At 42.0% G+C, this 25,958-nt stretch overlaps 1 protein-coding gene across 1 annotated transcript in view; it reads right to left on the bottom strand.

Moving 5' to 3' along the window:
• ADCY2 (adenylate cyclase 2) overlaps positions 1 to 25,952 on the bottom strand; it is a 432,640-nt gene extending 406,688 nt beyond the window's left edge. The window contains 2 exon segments of the mRNA XM_058430099.1: positions 7,783 to 7,980; positions 25,730 to 25,952. Of these exon segments, the coding sequence (XP_058286082.1) occupies positions 7,783 to 7,980; positions 25,730 to 25,939 (408 nt within the window). The 5' untranslated portion in view covers positions 25,940 to 25,952.
• Positions 25,953 to 25,958: the final 6 nt, after the last annotated feature.

The following is a 25,958-nucleotide window of genomic DNA, read 5'->3' as shown; positions in this document are numbered from 1 at the left end:
TAGGAGAGAAATGCAGAAAGCTGGAGTCAGATGCAAACGTGGGTCAGCTTTCCTATCCTTCCTGACCACACTGATGGCTCTTTAAGCCCATGAATGAGCAGAAGACATTCCAGGCAATCCAACCTGCCTGAAAAAAAAACCATCTCAGAGCAGGGTCCTAAGTCAGTAATTATCAGCTGAGATAAAATGGATCCATGCTTGTCAGAAAATCATTAAACAGGCTGGGCACGGTGGCTCACATTTGCAATCCCAACACTTTGGGAGGCTGAGGCAGGAAGATTGCTTGCGGCCAAGAGTTCAAAACCAACCTGGGCAATATAGCAAGACTCCCCTTCTCAATTTAAAAAAAAAGAAAGGAAAACAAAATCATTAAATGAAACATCACTTAAAAGCTTAGGGTTTACAAAGTGAATCAAAGTTTTGTTTTTTTGTTTGTTCATTTGTTTGTTTTAATGTAACAGGCAAGAAGGATTTAATCAATGTCATGAATGTAAGAACCAACAAGAAACACTTCCATGACAGGAAGGGCAGAGATAAATCAACAACATCTAGCATGCTAACATGCCTTGACAGCGCCCTGTTTATTTACACAGCAATGTGATTGGACCAGTTATTTTCTCTTTACATTTATGAGTGTTGATTTGTTTCAACAGGACATTCACACACAAGAACGTCTCTAATTCCTTAGAGACACAGGTTTGTATAATGGCAAAAACCCCAATTACTTTTGCACCAACCTGATAAAAGCCTCAAGACTTTCATAGCCCACATTTAATTTCAAGGTGGATTTGAAGTTTAAGGGAAAGCCAACATCAAGAGCAATTTCCAAATCTAAGAAGGAGGAGTGAACCTCAGAGCAGCACTCCACAAGATGGAAATGCCTGTCCTACTACGAGAGAGCGCCCACTTAGGGAACTGTCATCAGTTAGGAGTCGAACTGTGTCCCCTGAAAAAATAGGTTCAAGTCCTAAACCCTAGTACTTGTGACTGTCACCTTATTTGGAAACAGGGTCTTTCCAGATGTCATCCAATTAAGATGAGGTCATTAGGGTGGTTGTAATCCAATATGATCGGTGTCCCTATAAAAAGAGGAGAAGAGCCACAGAGGAGCTACCACGTGAAGATGGAGGCAGAGATGGAGTGATGTGTCTACAAGCCAAGGAATGCCAGTGACACCAGAAGCTGGAAGAGGCAGGGGAGGATTCTCCTCTAGAGTCTTCCAAAAGAACACAGCCCCGCAGACACTGTGATTTCAGACTTCTGCAGACTTCTGACCTCCAGAGCTGAGACAATAAATATCTTCTATTTGTTCTAAGCCATGGAACACAACTTGAAAGAGGCTTAGTTACAGCAGCACGAGAAACAGATCCAATGTCTACCCATGGGACAAATGACTGCTCTTTTTGAAATCAGTGACAGGATCCAATAAACACATTCTGGAATTCCAAGCTGCCCTGTTCCTTCCGGTGGGACTGGTGGGCACCACAGCAGTTATGGGTAGAGATCCTTGCTGTATTGTGTAATCGAGCTGGACGGAGAGGGAGAGATACACCCCATACACTCTGCCACTGATTTCTTAAAAATAAAAATGATCCCACTTACTAGATGCAGCAGGACAGAGAAAAGATACTCCTCTGCTAATTTGGAGTTCAACGTGTTCACGTATTTTTAAACCATTCAGAAAAATGAAACACAATCGCAGCATCACCCTCGCAGCCATCCTAACAGCTCTATCAATGGGGAATTGGAAGCGCAAATGAAAGGCGTTTCACAAGGCAGTCAGGCAAGAGGCAGGCCGAAAAGACTTCCCTGTCAAATGCAAACGCTGCCCTGAACTCCTGAAGCCGGAAACTCTGCAGGTTACTGCACAGACTTCACTCAGAAGTTATATTGTTTTAAAAGAGTTTTCATCCGGGAGGCAGCTACGTGGAATGGCATCAGCTGGGTTGAGTGCCAGTAGCACAAAGCAGAAGGAACCTTTGGGATGGGGGTGGTTTGTGCCAAACTAAAATAACGATGTTGGGAAAACCCCACCCCTTACAGTCAAAACCTGTGAGGGCAAATCTCTTGAAGGTTTGGGGTCTTTTTACCTCCATTTTCCTTATTTTCCCAGTGACTCCTCCCAAACCAGGTTGCTGACCCACCCTCAGGGTCCCCACCCTTGTTGCTGCCTATATTTTCTCAGGGGCACACACTGAAAAATCACTCCTTTTTCCTGATCAAAACTGCCAACATCACTCTTCAGTCATGCCGTGGCAACTTCATACAATTCCACTCACTGAAGGCTTAAGAGCTGGTTACTTAAAAGGCATTACAGAGAGGCCATGTTGGGTGATACGCGGCTTCTCAGGCTCAGCACTGGGCTGCATAATTCTTTGTCCTGTGCGTTGTATGGTGATTAGCACCATCCCCAGCTTCTGCCCGTGAGAGGACAGTAGCATTCCCCTATACCTGTCCAAGCTGTGACAAATGGAAGATGTTTCCTGACACAATCACATGTCCCCCGGGGGTGCAATCGCTCCCGTTTGAGGAGGACAGGTCTCCTGGCTGAGGGCCAGCCTCAGGAGGCAGACCCCTTGGGCTCAAATTCCTTTGTACTTCAGCCTCCCTCCTGTGCCTTCGTCTCTGCACTTGGAAAGCTGGGGTAGGATGGTGCCCCGCTCATAAACGAATGAGTGAAGTCATGTAAGTGAAGCACTCAGAACAGGGCCTGGCACTGGGTCCATGCACGTGCTAGCTGTCTGTGCTTCGTGCAGGTTGCTATGAGCTACACTCAAGCCACTGTACAGTTTAGAGTTAACCTTATATGAGGTCTGGCCTTGCCCTCAACTGCTGGAAGGTAATCTAGGCCCTCGGAATGTCCTGCCTGAGAAGAGTGTGTTTATTTATCTGGGGGCTTAGACCCTAGGACAGTCCGAATGTGGTTTATGATGGGAACTTAGAGCCCTGTGATGTCAGTGCTGCCTCCAGAGGGGCTGGAGAATAAAAGTGTCAGCCACACCTTCGGAAGGCTGGAGACTAAAGGTCAGCTGTGCAGGCAGGATGTGATTGAGCCCCAGTGGAGAACTCTGGACATCAAAGGCTCAGTTGAGCTTCGGCAATAGATAATTCTCTGGCCATTGTCACGTGTGGTTGTAGGAGAGCGGCACCAGCCATGACTCCACAGAGAGAGGACAACAGGGGCTCCTCCATGTCTGGTGGTTTTCCTGGGCTCTTCTCTTTGCCAAAGTGCCTCTGTATTCTCCCCATGTAGCAATCCCTAATCACAGCAATAACAGCTGTCACAAGTTCCGTGGGTTCTTCTAGAAAATTGTCCAATCTCTGGGTAGTCCTGGAAACCCCCCAGCTTGCAATTACTATCAGCAGTGAGAGTGGTCCTGCGTAGACTGTTCCCTCTGACTGCATAGCAGGCTCATTCCTGCATCACTTTACAACTATGTTGTTAATTTAACCATCTTCCAGTGGGAACCATTCTATTCTAAAGGATACTGAAAGCAGCCTGCTTTCCTAAGCACAGTGCTTTCTTAAGCAAAGTGAACCGGCCGCAACACTTCCTAATGGCTAATTAAGGGGTGTACATATGTGAAGTCTGTAGTAAAAGACACTAGGGCTGGGTGCAGTGGCTCACGCCTACAATCCCAGCAGTTTGGGAGGCTAAGGCGGGCAGATCACGAGGTCAGGAGTTCAAGGCCAGCCTGACCAACATGGTGAAACCCGTCTCTACTAAAAATACAAAAATTAGCCAGGTGTGGTGGCACGTGCCTATAATCCCAGCTACTCAGGAGGCTGAGGCAGGAGAACTGCTTGAACCCAGGAGGCGGAGGTTGTAGTGAGCCGAGATCGCACCACTGCACTCCAGCCTGGGCAACAGAGTGAGACTCAGTCTCAAAAAAAAAAAAAAAAAAACCAGAAGGTAGACTTTTGTTTTTAATTTCATTTTAAATCCCCATTCCCATAGAATGGACAGGGGCAGCTAGCAGTGTTGGGCAGGACTTCAAGCTCTAGGAGGGGCAGGACTCGATGTCTCTCCAAGGGGTGTGAGCCGACTGCATGAGGCACACACCCTGCCAATGCTCCTGGCTTAGGAATAGTGGGCAAAAATAGCTACAGCCACTGAGCCTGGCTGTGGCCTTTTCTGAGCATCATGCCCTGGGTGAGAGGGCCGAGCAGACACAGCTGTGCTCTTCCCACAAACATCCCCAGGCCACAGGTTGAGCTGGCCTCCCAACCTGCAAAATTAACATGGAATACCCGGGCTGAGGGCTGAGCCTCATATACACTCACGATCCAGGGCCCCAGTGGCATGGGAAAGACAACCACAGAATGGCTGGGGTTATATTAGGGGCAGAGGCGAATATATTCCAATTCAAGATGTACGTAAAAGCAAAAACATCAAGGTACACAGGGAGAGCTAAAACCAAGAGATTTGGCCAACAAATTCAACACGTCAGAGTAGTCAGTCTTGAGAAAATGACTATGATACAAGCATGTTTATGATCCTTGGGGAGATTTTTAAAAGCAGGCAGATGGTGTCAAAAAAACAAAATACATGTTATAAAACAACAACAGCAAAAAAAAGGTTAAAATACAAACAATAACAACAACAAACCTGAAGATGAAAATACAGTCATCTGTCAATGAACATATGAAATGAGTAGCTACTGGCTGCCAATGGCTGGACAGCATTCTGCTAAGGGCAAGGATAGGACACTGGAGAGACAGTCACATCCCTGCCCAGAAGTTTATGTTCCAGCAGCAGACAATCAATAAACAAAGAGAGGGGTGTGTCCTATAATTTAAGGTTCTATAAGTCGCCCTAAGTGCCATGGAAACACTCAAGCAAGGTGAGTGATGTTGCCTTATGAAGTGACAGATGGGGGTCAGGAAAGATCGTTCTAAGAACATGCAACCTGTGGACGAGAACATTCCAGACAGACAAAAGGACCTTATCCTGATTAATTGGTTCTATTACAAATAGTAACAATGATAAAGCAAACATTGTATTACTGGAAACTTCCATGTTCCCATCAAGTTAAACATCTGATGCCACTTACACTCTGTCCTTCCCCACTCAATTAGAAATCCTGGCTAAAATAATTAGACAAAATACTACATCAGAATAAGGTAAATTAAGGATACGAAAGAGAGAAAGAAAATTCTATACAAATAAATTGAGAGTCTCAGATCAACTAACAGAACCCAGAAGAGCCCACTGACACTGTAAGGTCAACATAAAAACAATAGTCTTCTTATATATAAACACTGACCAATTAGAAAAGGTAATTTAAAAAATTCTGTTTATAAAACAACAAAAAGACTTTAGGTGCCTAAGATTGAGTCTAAGGAAAATTATTATTGATTTTATGAAGGAAAAAAGAGTTTCTGAAGGACACAAAAAGTAATCAGAATTCTTTGAGAGACATGCCATGCCATTTGATGAAAAGACTAAACACAAAAAGAGCATATTTCTGGATGTTTTCTACACTACCCTTTTATTAATTCTTAGGCTTTAAATATCTTTCATAACAAAAATTTAGAAATTCAATATAATTTAAATCCAAAACCCAAATGGACTTTTCATTGAACATGACAAACTGATCCGCTAAGAAAAAGTGAGCTAAAAACATTCTGAACAAGAAGAGGTACTTGGCCTTCCGGGTATTAAGTCTTCTTAGAAACCTGTAACATTAAAACAAGATGGCTTTTGTGCAAGGAGAGACCACCATATCCAGGTAACAGACCAGCAGGATCTTAACTGTTCTCCTGTTTACATTACCTGGGCACCAGTATGCATGCAACAGGATGTCTAGGCTGCTGGGGGAGAGAATTTTTAAACGGTAATTTTTAAAATTACCTTTTCTAATTGGTCAGTGTTGATGCATAAGAATACTATTGTTTTTATATGGATCCTGCAGTCGTGGTGGGCTCTGTTATGAGTTCTGTTAGTTGATCTGAGACTCCCAGTTTATTTGTATAGATAGTATGGTCATCTGCAGATAATTAGAATTTTCTTTCTCCCTCTCATGTTTACCTTATTGTTATGTAGTATTTTGTCTAATTGTATTAGCCAGGATTTCTAATTGAGTGGGGAAGGACAGAGTGTAAGTGGCATCAGGAGCACAGAGGGTGAAGGAGAGAGCGGGGAGTGTGAGGGAGAGGAAGAAACCAGGCACAGCATGGGGGCCTGCGCCCAGCCCTCCAAGGGGCTCTAGTGGGAGAGTGATAAAGGAGAGGTGATGGTGCCCGCCGGATCTTGTGTCCACTATGACAGTGTCCTCTTAGAGCCATAAAGACTAACTTGAGTTCACTTAGTCCAGCCTCCTCCCTTTGCAAAAGAAATGGAGGCATAAAGAGAATAATGGCTTGGCAGAGGTCACATGACTACTTACCAACAGAACCCACTGGCCAGCTCATCTTTGGGCTCTTTCCAACTGAGGCACATCAACAATATTCTGTCCCTTGACATGCCATTTGAGCCATTCTGTCTACACCCTCTGGAAACCCTGGAAAGCCTCCCTGCTTCACCTCCACAGCAGTGTACCCTCACTGGCTCTCTTCTCCCCATCATGGCTCCTCTATTCCTTTCCAGATCCTGTTCCTGGCACACCCCTGGCTCTCAATGTCCCCACCAACCCTGTGACAGCCCTCTCAGCTACTCAGTCACCCTCTCCCTGGATGGCTTCAAAACTCCATGTCTTGGTTGACAAGCTCTAAACTAGTAGCTCACATCTCAGCCTAGGCCTGTCCCCCAGACAACACACTGTTTATCATGCTGTCAGATGAAGATGCTGGGAGCAGCCACCCACATAGCAGCAGCACTAGGGAAAAAAGCCAATAGTTAGACAACACTCTCCTCAGGAGATGACCTGAGGCCCAGAGCCTCAACAGGTGCAAAATGAATGAATGTGGGTTTTTCAGCAGGTATCCAAAGCCATCCTTTCAACAGCTTGTGACCATGTGGAAGGAAAATCAGTGTGTCACAGAAGTAGGAAGGATCTTTAAGTAGGAAAATTCTAGTAATTGAGAACGAATTTAAGGACAACAACCAGTCCTAAAGGGTTGCAGGCACCTGGAGAAATAGAAAGCCTAGACAAGGCACTCCAGAAACAGAAGAACTGAGTTGTCGAAACTGTGGTTCGAGATGTAAAACAAGGCTATGGACAGAATTGAAGCTCAGCTATCCCAAACAAGTGACAGTATGAGGCCCCAGCCAGCTCCTTGGCTGTGGCACGATGGGTTTGCTAAAATGGGGACAGAGTGACTTTGACCATGAGTCAAAGACAGCTATTTCAAAAGCCTTTGTTCTCTGTGCCTGGCTTATTTCACTTCCAGTTAGACAGGACGAATAAGATTCAGTGATCTATTGTATAACATGCTGACCATAGTTAATAATAATGCATTGTATATTTCAAAATTGCTTAAAGAGTAGATTTTAAAGCTTCTCACCAAAAAACTATGGAAGTGACATGTTGCATATAATTAGATTTAATTTTATATTCAACACATATGTATCCAATTATACACACACACATATATATACACATACACATCTATACATATACACATACATACAGATATAAATACATATACCTTGTACCCCATAATACATACAATTATAATTTGTCGATTAAAAACAAAGTTTAGCAATATAAATTGAAAAAAATAGACTCTGTTCTCAGTTATAGGACTCCTCTTTATAGTTTAAGGCCAAGTTGTTTACAGAACTAAGCATGTCACAAATCAAGACATAAAAGAAGTATAAAAAATATTTTCACACCTTACCTGGTCCCAGGGAGAGACAGTCCCTCCAAAACACATGAACAGGTAACCCATGGCAACAAGGCATATCCATATCACCAACGAGAAGAGGCGCAGCAGCTTCTTAAACACAGACTCGATGCAGACCAGGATAAATATCGCAAAGAAAATCGCCAGGGCAGTTGGAACTGTGATTAGAAACGCCACATGGTCTTCAACTTCCTGAGGAGAGAAAAAAATACATGGAAATTTACCATTTAGAGATACTGTGATACCAATGATTTATGCTGTTAAAATGTTATCAACACTTGTCAATGTCAGAATATATTGGATTTAAGAAATTGTTTTGAAAGTAGAACAGTTTGAACATTTAAAATTCAACTTTCATGATAAATAAGCATGTTTTTCTAAATAGATAATCCAATGTTGGATATTTAAAATAGGACAAACAATATCTCATCAAAGTTACATCTTCCCTGATAAATGCAGAAATGGATTTTATTCAGAAGTGAATGTAAGAACACATTAATGCCAGGAGAAAATAAGACAATCAACTTCCCTCCCTAAATCAGAGGAGCAGAAATACCCTAGCCTTAGAAAACTATCTTCCAAATGGATTTTAAATGTTTTATTTAAAAAACTTTTTAAAAAATTATCTGTCTTTAAAGTGATGAGCTTTTATTTTAATGCATGGCAATTAATGTTTTGATGGGATCATAGGTTAATAGAAAAGGATCAGAAAGTGCTGAATATGGAGAGTGAGGGAGCAGGAAATGCATAGAAGAGGGCGCCATGTTTGTTATTTCTCTCTCAAGAGAGGTGGAGAAAATCAAATCACAAACATGGCAAAAAGAAACAAACAAGCAAAAAGAAAATGGGCATTTATTATTCACTTCTTACTAATGCATTTCTTTACATTTATTTTGGCACACAATTTTTTCTTATTTATCTCTTCCTTACCACATGACAAAGACCCACCATTTCCATTCTACACAAGTTCAACTCCACATACAGACATTATGTTTCATTTGATTACATAAGCCTGGGCTTAGGCTTTAGCTTCTGCAAAACATTATGCTGGAAGCTTGCTATGGACAGCGTTTACTATGGAACAGAACACAGCGTAAGGTCTTTAATTCTCACCCAAACATGTTTAGTTACGGAAATATCCATAGACACTTATATTAAAAAAAAAAAAAAAACTGGCCGGGTGCGGTGGCTCACGCCTGTAATCCCAGCACTTTGGGAGGCCGAGGCGGGCGGATCACAAGGTCAGGAGATCGAGACAATCCTGGCTAACACGGTGAAACCCCGTCTCTACTAAAAATACAAAAAAAAAATTAGCCGGGCATGGTGGCGGGCGCCTGTAGTCCCAGCTACTCGGGAGGCTGAGGCAGGAGAATGGCGTGAACCCGGGAGGCGGAGCTTGCAGTGAGCCGAGATCGCACCACTGCACTCCAGCCTGTGCGACAGAGTGAGACTCCGTCTCAAAAAAAAAAAGAAAAAATTCCAAGGCTGGGACCATATCTGGGACTTAAAAAGGGACTGTCTGTCTGGTGATCTCTATTCTTTACAGGTGGGCACAAGGTTCATTCCACCCATTGGCAGCTCTAACTTCACACTGGAAATGGCTCCATGCAAATACCAAGCAACGAAGCACAGGGAGATGGGGAAACAGAGCAGACCAGCCAAAAATCCACATGCAGTCCTGGTTCCCAAGGAGGGGAAAAACCAGCATCCAAGCCCTCTTAACTGACATCGTTTCCCTTTCTCTCCCACAATTATGTGTGCTGAATGATGCCTGGGAAAGAGGCAAGAGGAACAACAAGAATGGTAAATGCTAGTAAGTGCTACTGGCGCTAAGCAGGCTTACATATATAAACCTCTTTAATCTTTACAACAACCATCCTGGTGGGGGCAGGCAGGATGGGGGGCACTAGTGTTAGTTCCATTCTACAGCTGACGAAACTGAGGCACGGAGAAGGGCTGCCATGGATTGTCCAGCTGGTGGGTGAGACAGACCTCCAGCCCGGGATCACCTGTGGGTCTGTGGTCCTGCAGCAGACAGTGAGCTCAACCGAACGGGGCCCCTTGTTGCCATGGCCAAAAGAATGTGTGTTTCCAGAATTGGCAGAAAACAAGTGGATCAAATGAGATGTTCTTTTTCTCTCCCTCCACTGCTATTTTTATCCACGATTAAGTGCCTAAGTTATTACTCCTACCCTCAGACACAGTTTACAATTGCTGCAAAAGAGTATTAGGTGTCTGCCAGGCTGCGAGCACTCCCCAGCACTCAGACACCACGAACAAATGGACACGTGGGACATGACAGCGTGTCATCTGAGGACATCAAATCTGAGATTATGATCACTACACACATGGATCCGTGAAAACTGATTGAATTTAAACCTCCCCAAATGAACCTCACTAAGCTGTGGACAGAAAACTAACCAGTAAATAATCAGGAAACCTATTTCCTAGTATGACTTTTTTTTCCAGTCATTTCATTACCCCAGCAGGGGCGAAACAATCATTGACTTTACTGGCTCTTAGATCTCCAGGAAGACTGAAAAACCGTGCAAAAATATGTATGACTGTAAAGTGACAATTAGTAAAGCAGGGAACAAGAAGATGGTGACATAGTCCTTCCAGGAAGCAGAGGAGAAACGGAATGACCTGTAAGAGCTTTCCCGCGCTTCTCTTTTAAAGGATCTCTCTGTCAACAAGACAGAGACCAAATGTCTTATTTTTCTGGGTAAAGTATGTAAGACTTGATTTTGATTTTGGTTCTAAATTGTAAACTCTCTGTTTTTTCTTTTTTAAAAATCAGATCCCTGAGATGTGATTTGTCAGGGCTGCAGGTGACTTCTCCATCATTAGTCACAGTGAGCACAGTGTCTGGGTCCTACAACCCTCTTAGAGTCCTGCAAAAATGTTTAAATTTCTTTCAAAATGAGAGCAGCCAAAAAAGCACAAACTCTTAGGGTCAAAGATTACATACATCTTTATGACAATGCAGTTGCAAATTATAAAGAGGACTTCGACCTCTGAAGTCCTAATCTAGGTCATGATCCTCGGTGGCTGGTGGTGTGCCTGCCCTCACCAGATAGGTGACATTAGCAGGTGGGTTCTGCACAGCAGAGGAGGGGCGTCATCCTCAGACCACACACCCCCACCTCGGAGGGTGAGCCAGAGGCTCAGACGGCCAACGGCTTGAGACAGTGAGCTGCTGCTTGTGAGGCCTGTGACCCTCACCTTTGCAAAAGCTGGGCCCACTGAAAAACAGAGACTCTTCAAGGAAGAGAACAGCCACCAGTTCATTCTGCATCTGCCTTTGAATGCCAACTCTGAAGGAGTTTTGAGAACCTTGCATGAGGGTGTCATGGGAAGAACAGAAGAGTATTCACTAGAGGATGTACGAGCTCACAGGCCACAGTCTTCCCTGGCCTCGCTGCCTGCATCATGCGTTTTTCTGAAGGCTACGTCAGTGGAATAAAGAGACATCCTCAGACCTAGGATGACAGCTCCTCCTTTCTCCTGTCCAGCTCCCAGCAGATGGAGAAAGGAAGGAAGCCAGCAAGGTACACCCCGAGGCCATGTTCTTCTGATTGAGTTGTTTTCAAACATTAGAATATAAAACAGACAGACTAGCTTAAAATAAGCAAACTAAAACATTAAAACCATCATCAATCTCAATTAAATATTCCTATGTATCCTAACCCCTCCTCCCTTTGTGGAAAAAAATACCATATCATGCAAACTAAATAAAATATACTAAAATCATTTTCATATTACCTAAAATATACTAAAATGTCTTTTTATAAATGGCTTTAACAAGGTAAAATAAAATTTACCATATAATGCATACTAAATGAAATGTACGAAAATGCCTTTAAAGCAGGAGATTTTGACTATGGTATCATCCACTGTGATGATAATGGGTTCCTTCCACTCTAAGCATTTTATCCCTTCATTTTCCATGCATTTTCTGGTAATTTCAGATGGCTTCTAATTGCTAGGCCTATTAAATACCCATCACTTTTATTCCTTATGTGACAACTCCTTTGTTTCTTAGATGTTTTTCCATGCAGTAACAGCTTATCTGTATTTTCTTTCTTTTCAACGTACTTTTTCTTTTTTTCTTTTTTTTTGTTAAATAGTACTATTTTGTATGTAGGTGGTAAAAGACAGTCGAATGTAAAATATTGCCTTTCTATTTAATTTAAAAAATTATATTTTAGTGAAATGCTTTGAAGTCAGCAAGACCAACGGTAGAAACAGATTTCCATCACTTCTTGCTGTGAATTTTCATTGGGAGAAGCCGAATGTCCCTCAGCCAGCTTCTTCACATGCAGTCATCCAGATTTGGTGTGGCTTCTGGGTGTTGCGTATGTCACAGGTGTACCACAAATGACAGTAATTACTAGGAAAAATGAAATCAGCCTTTAGCTCTGATAAACATTTGACTACAAATGGATGTGTGGAGATATATTTTTTCATATGTATATAGATAAATAGATAGATAGACAATTTTTATTCTTATCTACATACACAGTCATACTCCATTTACCATGAGGTGTGAAAGGAATAAATAGGCAATTATAATAATTTTAAACATCTATAAAACTAATAAAATAGCCTCAAACTGTATAAAGCAAAAATTTAGAAAATCAGAGAAAAAAAGTAAACTAATCTACTAAGAGCAGACAATTTCAGCTCCCCATCTTGCTATTGATAGGTCAAGCAAATAAAATAAAAATGCAAACAAGAAAAGATGTTAAAGGATTTGAACATCATAATTAGTAATCTTGGCCTAATTGAGAAATACAGAATTCCACACGCAACCGTTAGGTGGAACAATATTCTTCTGAAGTGCATGTGGAATATTTGCAAAAATCATGTGTCAGGCAACCTCCAAAGATTTCAAAGAAGAGGTATCACACAGACCCATGTTCTTTGATTACAGCATAATTTATCTTAAAAGTTTATCACAAAAATGTAAATTAAAAGTTGCCACATATAAGATAAAAAGCACAATTCTGAATAACCTTTAGAATGAAAAGTAAAACATAATGTGAATTTTATTTTATTTTATTTTTAACATATAAGTTCAGGGGTAATTGTGCAGGTTTGTTACAGAGGAAACTTGTATCCTGGGGGTTTGTTGTACAGATTATTTCATCACCCAGGTATTAAGCCTAGTACCCACTGGTAATTTGTCCTGATCCTCTCCCTCCTCCCACCCTCCACCCTCCTTGGATAGGCCTCAGTGTGTGTTGTTCCCCTCTATGTGCTCATGTGTTCTCATAATTTAGCTCCCACTTCAAGTGAGGATATGCAGTATTTGGCTTCCTGTTCCTACATTAGTTTGCTAAGGATAATGGCCTCCAGCTCCATCTATGTCCCTGCAATGGACATGATCTTGTTGTTTTTCATGGCTGCATAGTATTCCATGGTGTATATGTACCACATTTTATTTATCCAGTCTACCATTGATGGGCATGTAGGTTGATTCCATGTCTTTGCTGTTGTGAATGCTGCTGCAATGAATATTCACATAAATGTGTCTTTATAATAGAATGATTTATATTCCTTAGGGTATATACTCAGTAATGGGATTGCTGGGTTGAATGGTATTTCTGTCTTTAGGTCTTTGAGGAATTGTAACGCTGTCTCCCACAATGGCTGAACTAATTTACACTCCACAAACAGTGTAAAAGTCTTCCTTTCTCTACACAACCTCACCAGCATCTGTTTTTTTGTTTTTGTTTCTGTTTTTTTGTTTTTTTACTTTTTAATAATAGCCACCTGGCTGGGCACGGTGGCTCACGCCTGTATTCCCAGCACTTTGAGAGGCTTCAGTGGGCGGATCACCTGAGATCAGGAGTTCGAGCCCAGCCTGGCCAACATGACGAAACCATGTCTCTACTAAAAATACAAAAATTAGCCAGGCATGGTGGCACACGCCTGTAATCCCAGCTACTCAGGAGGCTGAGGCAGGAGAATCGCTTGAACCCAGGAGGCGGAGGTTGCAGTGAGCCGAGATTGTGCCACTGTATGCCAGCCTGGGTGACACAGAAAGATTCTGTCTCAAAATAATAATAATAATAATAGCCACCTAATGTAAATTTTTAAAGAATAATGAGAACAGTGCACATCAACGTTTGCGGTGTGTGGTAACAGTGGTGTCTGGTGGGAAAATTGCAAGTTCGAATACTGAACTGAGTTGCTTAGGTGTCAGTTTTGCTGTTTGTTACCTTTCCCAGAATCCCCTTCCCTCTAGAGTTCTTGGTTAGAACTGAACACAAAGGGCCAGGCGCGGTGGCTCACACCTGTAATCCCAGCCCTTTAGGAGGCTGAGGCGAGCAGATCACGAGGTCAGGAGATCAAGACCATCCTGGCCAACAAGATGAAACCCCATCTCTACTAAAAAAATACAAAAAATTAGCTGAGTATGGTGGCACATGCCTGTAAACCCTGCTACTCGGGAGGCTGAGGCACAAGAATCACTTGAACCCAGGAGGAGGAGGTTTCAGTGAGCCGAAATTGTGCCACTGCCCTGCAGCCGGATCGACAGAGTGAGACTCTGTCTCAAAAAAAAAAAAAAAAAAAAAGAAAAAGAACGGAACAGAAAGGAATTTGTGCCAGAATCTGTGCCAGAATTTTGAGGCAACAGTGAGGGAAGTCTTCATGGTCAGACATGACGATAGACACTCACGGGGGACCAGGCTGGTTTCTGCACATCCTCACTCTCCCTGGCTCTATGTCCTGCTCTTCTTCCCAACTTGTGGCCAATGATGAATGGGGGCCCAGCAGACACTGGCTGCTGAAGCACAGAGTCAGCGGCTACACAGAAGCAACAGAAGCCCATCGACCTTTTCACCAAGCTGCACCACCTTTGGCCACCCTTTGGCTGACTAGACATGTGATACGGTTTGGCTGTGTGTCCCCACCCAGATCTGATGGTTTAAGTGTTTGGCAGTTCCCCATTGCTCACTCTCTCTCTCTCTCTGTCTCCTGCCACCATGAGAAGACATGCCTTGCTTCCCCTTCCCCTTCCCCTTCAGCCATAGTTGTAAGTTTCCTGAGGCTTGCCCGGCAATGCAGAACTGTGAGTCATTTAAACCTCTTTCCTTGATAAACTACCCAGTCTCAGTGTGAAAACGACTAATACAACATGTTTGTCTTCAGATTTTCCTGAACGTTCTGACTTTTCCACCCAAACCAGTGCCTTACAAAGACTTCTGAGTAACTGTGCAGATAATTATTCTTCCTTTGAGAAAGAAAAAATTGCTGTCTTGTTACCAGACCTTAGAAGGGTCTGAACGTTGACAATGGGCCACAGAGTCACCATGCAATCTGCAATGTCCACCACTGTCGGAGTTCATCCGACCCTCAGACAACCTATTGTTGAAAACCAAATGGATAAAGGTGCCTTGAAGTTAACTTCTAAATAAGAGTGTGGTGCCAGGAAATTATTTCAACTGAACAAAATGGCACAGGGAAAAGTAAACTCAGAGTGTGTTTCCCATACATACAGGCTTAAAGTACATAGAAGCTGAAAGACAGAAAGAGAGAGAGACAGACATAGCATGAGAAGGCAGAGAAAAATAGCAAACCTTTCAAGAAGCACGTCTTGAAAAGAACTCTGGCTGTGACTATTGACATTACGAGGTTGAACATGTTTTCAGAGATTTGTGTTCCTCAAAAAAAACTAATCTGAACTATGGATGTTCTAGACTTAAGAGAAACCGTGCCTTCTTATCTATGGCAGACAAGAGGTGAGAAAGTCACTCAGCCCCCAAGAAGGGAATATCCAAATACTCAGTTCAAAGGTAGTTAAGAGGATGGTAAACAAAGAAGAAGGACCTCCCGGGGAAGATTCGAAGGCCACATAAAACAGAAGAAAAGGGGACTATTTCCTAAACAAGAGTCTGGTTGTAATGAAGAAGCAATCTCCAGTCTCTGTGCCAGGGACCCTTACCCTGCCTGCCCAGGTGGACTTAGAATTGCTGTGAACCAAGGGCCAATGGGTTTCATTCTTCTTTTGGGATAGCAGAAGGGTTTACTGTGGTTATCCTAGGTATATGAGGTGGCTGGGTAGATGGCTGATAACAAGTCTTTTTAGACCACTGGTCTCCAGATCAGAGAAGCCCCACCCAGGCTTGATGGAGAAAAGACCATTCACTGGTCCCTTTGAACAAAAGAGTGCCCATCCCTTAGAGATCCTAGATTCTGAGCTTACTGCCCTTCACAGACAGGACTTTAAGGTCATCTCTCTTGAAAAGGGAGTATGTATATTTTCTTAAAAAGGGAATAAATTGGCCTGGCACAGAGGCTGATGCCTGTAATCCCAGCACTTTGGGAGACTGAGGTGGGTAGATCAGGTGGGCCCAGGACATTGAGATCAGCCTGGGCAATATGATGAAACTCCATCTCTACAGAAAAAAAAAATAAAAATTAGTAGGGCACAGTGGCACAACCTGCGTCCCAGCTACTCAGGAGGCTGAGATGGGAGGATAACTTGAGCCCAGGGAGGTCAAGGTTGCAGTGAACTGAGATCGTGCCACGGCACTCCAGCCTGGATGACAGAGCACGACCCTGTCTCTAAATAAATAAATAAACATAAAAATGGGAATAAACTAGATATTGGGTGGCCAGGTAGGTAGACTGCTATAGTAATTAGGGTTCCTCAGCATTCCAGTTTGCTTTTCTGTTACGGCTTTTATAAAAATCCAAATTGGCTGCAATAATCCCTTCCCTGTATCCATGCTCATAAGTAATTCTGTCCTACACTGAGTCTGGCTCTAGCCATGTGGCTCCATTTGGCCAATCTAATGGCAGGTGCATGGCACAAGCAACGACTTGAACAAAGACTTGGGCAGTAGGGCTTGCCCCTTTCCTCTTGCTCTTTGGAAGCCCCTGAACTCCATGTAAAGAAGCTCAGGCTAGCCTGCTAAATGAGAGGAGACAGCCGAGTGACCTGGCACCCCACTCAACAGCTATGGTGGATAGCCTGTCAACTGGCCACACACATATATGTAGCTATTTTGAGTAATCCAGTGATTAACTAACCTGCCAGTAGACACACAAACATGAGACAGACCAGCAGAGATCAACTGAGAAATCTAGGTTAGAAGACCCAAGACCTGACCCGCACAATTAAGAGCTGAAAAAAAAAAAAAAAAAAAAAAAAAAAGTAGTTCAAATCTGTTAAGTTTTTGGTTGTTACACAGCACAAGTTAATTGATACATCCCTCTTCCAGGCATATGAAAGTTTGGCATGGCTATGTAAGGTAACATAGCAGATGGTATTTCCCACACATGGGGACAATCTACATTTCATCCCATGTATGCTTGACATTCCTTTCATCAAGTTAGGTTCTATCCCCTTAGACTGACTACCCACCTGAGAGGGTCTTCATGATGCTTCAATCAATAGAGTATGGCAGAATTCCCTGACTTGAGAGACAGGGTCATAAAAATGTCATGCAATTCCATCTTTTTCTTTTAGGATGATCATTCTTGAAACCAGCTCCCATATCAAAAGAAAGTCAAGTAGTCATGTAGAGAGGCCACATGAAGGTGTTCTGGCCAGCAGTGCCAGCTGAATCTCAGTTTCAAGCCAGCATGACCACCAGACAGGAAAGCGAGCAAACCTTCAAGGGAGGCAAGCCCCAGCCTTCAAACCACCCCAGCCTATGCATGGGGCAAGGAAGAGCCACCACTGGCAAATGTGCCCAAACTGCAGGTTCAGGAGGAAAATAAATGATGGTGGTGTTTCCAGTAATTAAGTTTTATGGTGGTTTTTAAGGCAACCAAAGACAACTAAGAACATTTACTCTGGCCAATAAAAAAATGAATGAAAGTGATGTGTCACTTCCATGTGGAAAGTGTTCATTGCCAGTAGTTAGACATGGAAGCAAGCTTTTCCTCCTTGGTGCAACAATTAGGAAAGAAGTGTGCTGTGGGATGTGCCCTCCTTCATCCTGAAACCCTGAGTGACAGGACTGTCAGCAGAGTCCCTCTACTGAATCATCTTTACCGTGTATCCGGAGCAAAATATAAACCTTTGTTGTGTTGTGTTAATCCATGAAGACTTTGGAGTTGTTTCCATGACATAATCTAATATGTTCTGACTGACGTAACAGGAGATAATAAAGATAAAAACACACACAAAAGAAGTAATGGATAAGATAAACAAAGGGGGATGGTTCTTGAAAAAGCTAAAAAGACATCTGGTGAGATTATACATGAAGGCATATAAAAACAATATTATAAGTAAAAATCAAAAATAAAGCATATGTAAAACATCAAAAGGAGAACATTATTATCAAAATGAGCATGCAGTTAAATTTGAGAATTTGGATGAAATGCAAAAATTCCTAGAAAAACAACTTATTGAAACTGACCCAAGAAATAAAATCAGAAATACTAGACAATCTTACTACTATCAAAGATACTGAAGCAGAAGTTTCACTCTCCCCACAAACAAATCAACAATACTTATTACGGAGCTTTAGTAATTGTGTGTTTGTCTGTGTGTGTGTGTGTGTGTGTGTGTGTGCATACATAGCATTGAAAGGATAAAAACAAAACAAAACTAAAACTTAGTCAATGGGGCAGAACAGCTCATAACCAACCAACCATGTGTAGAATTTTGATATATGATGGATGTGAGGAAAGTAATTGAAATGGATCAGTGGCAATTGATTCTCCACAAGGAAAAAATAGGTAAATGAATCTCAATTTCTATAACACACCACACATATATATCATTTATGTGTATATGTCTATATATGATAAAATGAACAAAAAGACAAGTAAAAGAACAATAAAACACAATTTCAATATGAAGTTTACATTTGAGGATAGAGAGTAGAATGGAATTAGTTGAGCATATAGAAAGAAATTTGCTGTTAGAGATAGTCTAGTTCAAAATGGATTCATGAAAATTTATTTTACTATAAATGAGCCACATAGAGATCAATGAGATTATGCCTGAGAATCAAATATTAATCAAATTAATCAAATGAGTAATTCTATTTTATGCACCTAAAATTCAATTCCCAAGAGCATGGAGGTTGTGTATTTGAATTCACTGCAAGTCAATGATGGGAAAGAGTTAGACATTAGGTTGACCATATGTCTGAACTATGCTAACATTTCCTCATTATCTGTTTTATTCACATTAACCTGATCTCCGTATTTAATTTTTAACATTAATAACTTTAATTAGTTCTAGTAATGGACTAGTCTAAAATTTTATTTCTTTCATAATGTCCACAGATCATTAGTAACTTGATATCTTAATTATTTGCTCTTTTTTTCTCCATATACCTAAAAAAAAATACAGGACACTAAAAACACACACAGACATATACACACACATAAAATAATTTAGTGTTGGAGTAAGCACACAGGAATAAAAACCAGCATCTTTGAGCTCTGGCTTGTCCTAGCTGCAATACCCCAGCATCATTATGTCTGACAGACAGCAAAGGACATTGATATAAATGGGTAGAATTCATGATTCCAAGATCTTGCAATAGTGCTCCCGTTACAATAGTGCTGATCTGCCATCTTTTCTACCAGGAACTTTCTATGGGGTGATGACCCTAGAGACCTGATTTATTCACAGGACTCTCCCAGAAAATAATGATCATCTTGAGAAATCTTCAGAATTACAATCTTTTAAAATGAAATGATTGTATTATACTTTCTGTCTATATGTTTCAAATGCAATAAATTATTTATGCAACATATTTTAATTGCCCTATAATTGAACTTTCCCATTTCCAGCACCAAGCTTTTCAGAAGTGACTTGGTCCAACTGTGAGATACAATCTGCCTTACACATCTCTATGAGCCATGGTCAGGTCTGTGTTTTCATTCTCTTTGTCTTGGCACAATTGTTCTAGAACTCTGGGCAGAGTCAGAAAACTAGCTGGTAAAGCAGCCCACCATGGTTTTTTGGGTTGAGGTTTTTCTTACTGTGTCTACCCCACTCTCACCTGCATATGGCTCCTGGAAACAGAAGTATAAGCAGAAGCAAAAGGAGGGAACCAAAGGAACTATGTCTAACATTGCCAAAAACAGTTGGACAAACAAAGTCTTCTCCTAACCCTCTCTTCATCCTCTCCCTTGTGATTTTTTATCGCATCCTTATACCAAAAAAGGACTGAAGATTTAGCACAGGCTTAATTTTGTTAAATGGACCAAACCCATGAGCTAACTTAATCCTTTTCTGTCCTCCCAAACATTTGGATATAAGGCACGGAGATGTGGAAGAGACTTTAAGATTAGGGGAGGCACTCAGGAAGATCCAGAAAGTGCAGAGGGTCAGAGGTGAATGCCCTCAGCTCTTGTGGTCCTTAGATATGATAATGATGATAGCTTGCCCTAGAGCAGTCAACAGTATTTAAGGGATCATGTCAACATGCGAGGGGTGAGCCAGTTCAAGGTGGAGTGCCATCCAGGGTGATGTCAATCACAGTGCTTGCCCCCGCAACCCAGGTGCTCTAAATACTCAATGAAGGAAGAAATGAGTCGGGTTCAATGAATTGTCTCAATGTTAATATCAAGTGGTAGGAAGAAGCCGTATACCAGTGGAGTATGCCCAACATCCAGCTCAGACTCTCCTGTCACTAACAATTTCTCATGAAATATATCACACACAAAACCCCTTCGACACAGGAATATCGCAGCTCTAACAGTGTTGTTCCATTTTTAGTAGAATATTCAGTTTTAAATTATCAGTAAGAATCACGGCTTAATAGGAATGATTCTCACACCCATAGTTCATATGCCAGGACTCCTCAGACAACAAAAGCATAGCCACATTCAAGGCTCCACTTGATGGGGAAGACACTGGGGACATTTAGCATAATGAAAATAAATAATGCCAGCACATCAGTGAATTAATTATGAGGAAGCATCTCTACTGAATTCCTTTAACTCTGGAAGAGAAAAACATTAAAAGGTAACTCCATTACACAGAATGAAGATTGAGGCTGTTCATATCAGTAAGAAATTTCAACAAGAAAACTTGCTATTTTCCAAGACCAGCGCTGGGAATTCTAGACCTTCAATCTTCTCTAGCAAAGTCACCCAGGGAAAGTCAAATGCCCTGTGACAGCGTAGCAGTTGTGTGACCTTGAAGAGATGAGTTCACTTCTCTGGGTCTCAGTTTCATCATCTGTAGAATGAGCACCTTTCTGGCTCTAATGCAATGTGACTACAGTATTCTTTCACAGTAACAGTGAAAATGCAGCTACAAAGATCTAGGAACAGCTAGCAGTCCTGGAGGCTTACTTTATGCCAGGCATTGTTCTAAGGGCTTTGCATGTACTAATTGAGACCATCAGCTTACAAGGCAGGTACCATGCCATTTTACAAACAAGGAAACTGAGACATAGGTTAAACAATTTTCCCAAGGTCACAGAAGTGGAAATGGACAAAGCCACAACTCCCACACAGGCAGATGCTCTCAACCATTTCACTCCACTGTTCTTTCAAAATGGGAAAGAAAGGTGCCATGTGTATATTTAATCATACATTTCAATATCCAAAGGATGCTTTCAAATCCCTTCTAGCTAGGCCTCTAAATTGCAACCATCTTTCCTGCAGAAAATTACAGTTTTTCCTTGGCCTTTTTTATACCACAAGTAAATTATAACTAAAACGACTTACAGAATTACTGGTTGCAAATTACAAGCACCTGCAGAGTAAGATTTCCTGCGTGTACAGAAATGCATAAAAATGAATCTTTAGTTACCTTTACTGCAATACCTAAGAACACGCTCTATTCCCTTCCACAAGGGAAACTAGAGAAAGCATGCACAGAATTTCCTGCTTCTTAGAGGGGATGTTGGGCACATTTGTCTGCCCTCCCACCCTTCAACCCCCAAGGAAGGAGGTGATTCTTCCACCTATGGGAGGTGCTGAAAGATTGTCTGGAATAATAAAGTTGGTTGGCCTCTACAAATAATTAGCTATGTTAATTTGTTTTGGAAGAATAAGATTCTTTCTCATTGTACAGACAAAAGAACCTCTCTGATAAATCTGCCCTTCGAAAAAATATCTGATGCTGGAAAATTGATTCATAATAAAAATACCTCCGGTTATTGTTTTAAATATCTAGCTCATTACATCACCATAAAAGAAACAAGGTGGGCCATATTCTCAGTCACATATATTACCTATTTATAGCTAATAAAAGTACATACTCTTATTTCAGTATCATACTAAAAAAAACAAACATCTACTTTATTTCTCTGACTACTTGAAATTATGGAATACAATTTTTTCATTTATATTGAAATATTGACTATTCCTAATCATAAATTTTAGCCAAAACAAATCTGGCTGGAGCCAGCTGGTATTCTGACAAAATAAAAAAAAATTATGTCAACCTTTCTTAACACTGACAGGCAAATTTTGAAAACAGCTGGCTGATTTTGGATATAATAAATGAGAGTATTAAATTCTGAAAAAGGGTTTTCATGCATTCAGTAATAAAAACCAGTTCCAAAAAACAAAGTAGAAAGAGAAAAAAAAAATGAGAAAAAGAAAAAGAAAAAAATTAAAAACCAAGTGACATGATAAGACTTATGACTTAAAATTTCATTTCATTAGTTCTAAGTTTTCCGATGCCAGGGGTCAAGTTTATTTTGTTCCCCATGGCCAGCATTATTGCCATTCCTGGCACTTGGTAGGCACTCAACAAGCTGATGGTGAAAAAATTATAGATCAGATTTTTCATGAATACTCTCCATGATAAACAGCAGAAACTATTACTCATATTATTAAACAGAATATTTAAATTCAAGACATGCCATCAAATTTTATATTTACTGAGTTTCATGTCTTCAAATAATTCTTCACAAATATGGGATTAAAACTACTTAATAGTTTTCATGTAGAAAATAATCAATTAACCAAGACTGTGAAGTTTCAATTCAGGATTTACTTTTACAGCATATAAAACTTTAAGGATTACTTTAACTTTAGGGCCAACAATGCAGAATCAAGGACTGATCAAACGTTGAAATTAAATGAAATCACTTTGTGAACAATATCAATTAGGGAAATATTAAATCAAAATGAAGCTTGCTTTTTTCTTTTTAGTATGTATTCCAAATCACTTCTACAAAGGCAATTACATACAGCAAAAAAATCTCCATGTACTTGCATTATGCTAAGAGCATTTTGTAGTCCAAATGCTCTAGGAGGCTAGGGATGTGCTTTAAGAAAATTGCCAAACTTCTATAAGAACTGATGAAAGTCTAATGGAAATCAAAATCAGGCAGATTCAGGGGGAAAAAAAGGAATCTGTCCAAGATTTTAGGCCGCAAAAATAGATTGCTTAGCTCCTGAATTGCATGACAGCCCAGCTATTCAAGTAAAGTGCTCCAGCGCGGAAAACCTTGGCAGGGTCCCAAAGCAGCCATTCCCACCTCCCGAGGTAGCCCTCTCTGAAGCGAAGCCCTGCCAGCCCAAGAAATGAACTCATCTCTAATTGCATGAACACAGCTTTACCTTAGCCCTATTCTACCTTCAAATGTCCCTACCCCAGCCATCGTTGTCCATCTGGATGGAGAAGATGTTTTGGAAAGCAGAGATGCTGGTTATGCTGTTTCTAAAATCAAAATAGAAACAGGCTGTTGGGAGCCCAACATCATCCCAGTCCCAACTCAGGTCCAGTTTCAGAACACAGGGCACATTTCTCCTAGGCATAGCTCCTTCCGACTTGGTCCTGCAGCTGGTCTCTGCCTGAAGGTGGCTTTTCTATCAGACTGAGTAATCCTCCCTGATTCTGAACATTTCTGCACAGCTTATCTCTTCGAAGGGTGCACATAGTAGACATGAGACCACGAATTAGGTATGGCCAAGAACAGGATTCATTTCACTCTCTCTGGACCTCACCATAGGTGACAGCCATGATGTGGGAAATGCCCACTTTGTGCTTAAAATGATTTAGCTGAAGGCAAGAGGAGCATGAAAACGATTGATTTATCAAGGAAAAGTAAAAATGTTTGGATAACGTTTTGAAAAGGATACCACTCCCACAGATGCACCAAGCAAAATGGAACATAAAGGAATTGAATATAGAAACACAAATATAAAGAACAAAGACAATTCAAGAAAGGGTGCTTTAAGCCCAATAATGCTAAATCTCTGAGTGACCCATTCAAGAATCTGTATCAATGAGGTTTAAGAAATTAGAATTCTCCATCACAGAAAACAAAGTGGTGTGTGCAGGGGAAGTACGAACTTCACACTTGTCTTTAAATATATTAATGCTGCTATAAATAGGTCATCACCTGCTCCTTTCCATTTAGAAGAGAACAAGCCAGAGCAGGTTTGAATTACAGGTTCAAGAGAATCACAAGCCGAAATGCCCCAGCAGAACAGATTTCCAAAGGAAAACTCTGATGTTTCTTTTCTTCCTGGCAAGTAAAAATCAATAAGTAGATGACTTTAGAGATCCTGCTTGCCCATGAGACTGAGCAGAAGTCTCTCCCCAAGTCCTTTTTGTTCCTAAAAGTAGTAAAGAGAGATAAAAATGCCATTCCAGAGAGCATAGAAGGCTGGTTACATGTGCAGAGAGTGAGGGCTGCTGTGGACTCGTATCTAGACTACAGGGATCAAAAGGTACTCTCTGCTCTAGGTTTGATAGTACAAGAGCCAGTGTGTGATCTGTGACTTCATGGCCTCCTACATTCTATTTTCTATTCTTACCTCATTGAACTCAATCAGTAGACAGCTACTATTGAGTGGTGTGGGGGAATTTTTTATTTTTTAAAAACATGATGGTAACAAGTCTTCCCATGCATAACATTTGAACACCATCTGGCTCTGGATATCCTAAACAAATTGCCAAATACCAAGGACATCTATTTTATGCATGGTGAAATATAAGCAAAATCCACTTCTTTGGTGGTGGACACATATAAATATAGGCACATATTTATATTCTAAGCTCAAAATACATCACCCAGTGGAGACATTCACACATCAACCACTGACTAAAAAAAATAAAATAAAAAATAAAACTCACTGGATAATCAATGCCTCGCACAAAATCCGCACATGCATGTCACAGGCAGTGCAAAAGTTTGAACCACACACTCAGAGATCAGTAACAGGAAGTTATCGCCATCTACAGACTTCCCCTCACTTTTCAAGGGAGCGAGCCAAGGATTTCTGCTTGAAAAATATAAACTGGCAAAACTGACATCAGCTGTTGAGCTGCATTATACTCCTAGTGATGAAATCCACTTTAATAACCTGTCCAAAACCCTAAACACGTTACTTCTTTAGAAACGGGAAAGCAATTGTCCATCCCAAACGCTTCTTAACTGTAGTCTCTGAGATGAAAGACTGATTCACAAGTCAACACCATATCGCTTTCTATCGGGCTAAAGGGCTAAACGCATACAGATTTAAAGGCAAAGATGTATATTTAATTTTTCTTCTTCATTTTCCTTGTCATTAACCACTTTCCCAAGGCAGGCTTTCTGCAGAGTTGAATAACGCCCAATTCAAACTAAAATGCCAACTGTGGGGCCATGCCAGTGGAACCGGGCAGGAGACAGCGACTCGCCCAGGAAGCCCACGGCTGATTCGGGGAAGACCTATTCGAGCGCTGCGGGCAGCGGTGCCCGGCGGAAAGCGCAGAGTTTGGCAGCGGGTGCGCAAAGATGCAAAAAGCACACGCCCTGCCCGTCCACCTGGTGAACACCTCGGGAACTTTATTTTGGGAAGAGCCTTCCCAGGAAACTTTTCTCTCGCCCGCAGCCCTTGCCAGAGCCCACCGGGCCGCGGGCCAGCAGGAGGAGCAGGGAGCCGCGGGCCGAGGGGCTGCCGCGGGCCGAGGGGCAGCCCGGAGCGGGATGCGGCTCAGCTGGCCGGGGTCCTCTCGGGGCCGGGGAAGGCGCGGCGCTGGACCCGCGGGGAGGCCACTCACCAGCCCAAGCGCGAAGAAGACGGCGAGCAGGGCGAGGCAGGAGCCCATGACGATGAGGAGCAGGAAGACGATGAGCGGGTGCTGCTGGCTCATGCAGTAGTAGGACTCGTAGAGCCAGTCCCGGGACCGCGGCAGCCCGTCTCCGCCACCCGCCGCCTCCTCGGCGCGGTCCCGCAGGTAGCGGCGGCGCCGCATCGCCTCCTGCCACATCGGGGCCGCTCACAGGGCG

The sequence above is a fragment of the Hylobates moloch genome, unplaced genomic scaffold (assembly GCF_009828535.3).
Source record: "Hylobates moloch isolate HMO894 unplaced genomic scaffold, HMol_V3 SCAFFOLD_17, whole genome shotgun sequence".
NCBI lineage: Eukaryota > Metazoa > Chordata > Mammalia > Primates > Hylobatidae > Hylobates > Hylobates moloch.
This window is presented reverse-complemented; position numbering and strand designations above follow the sequence as displayed.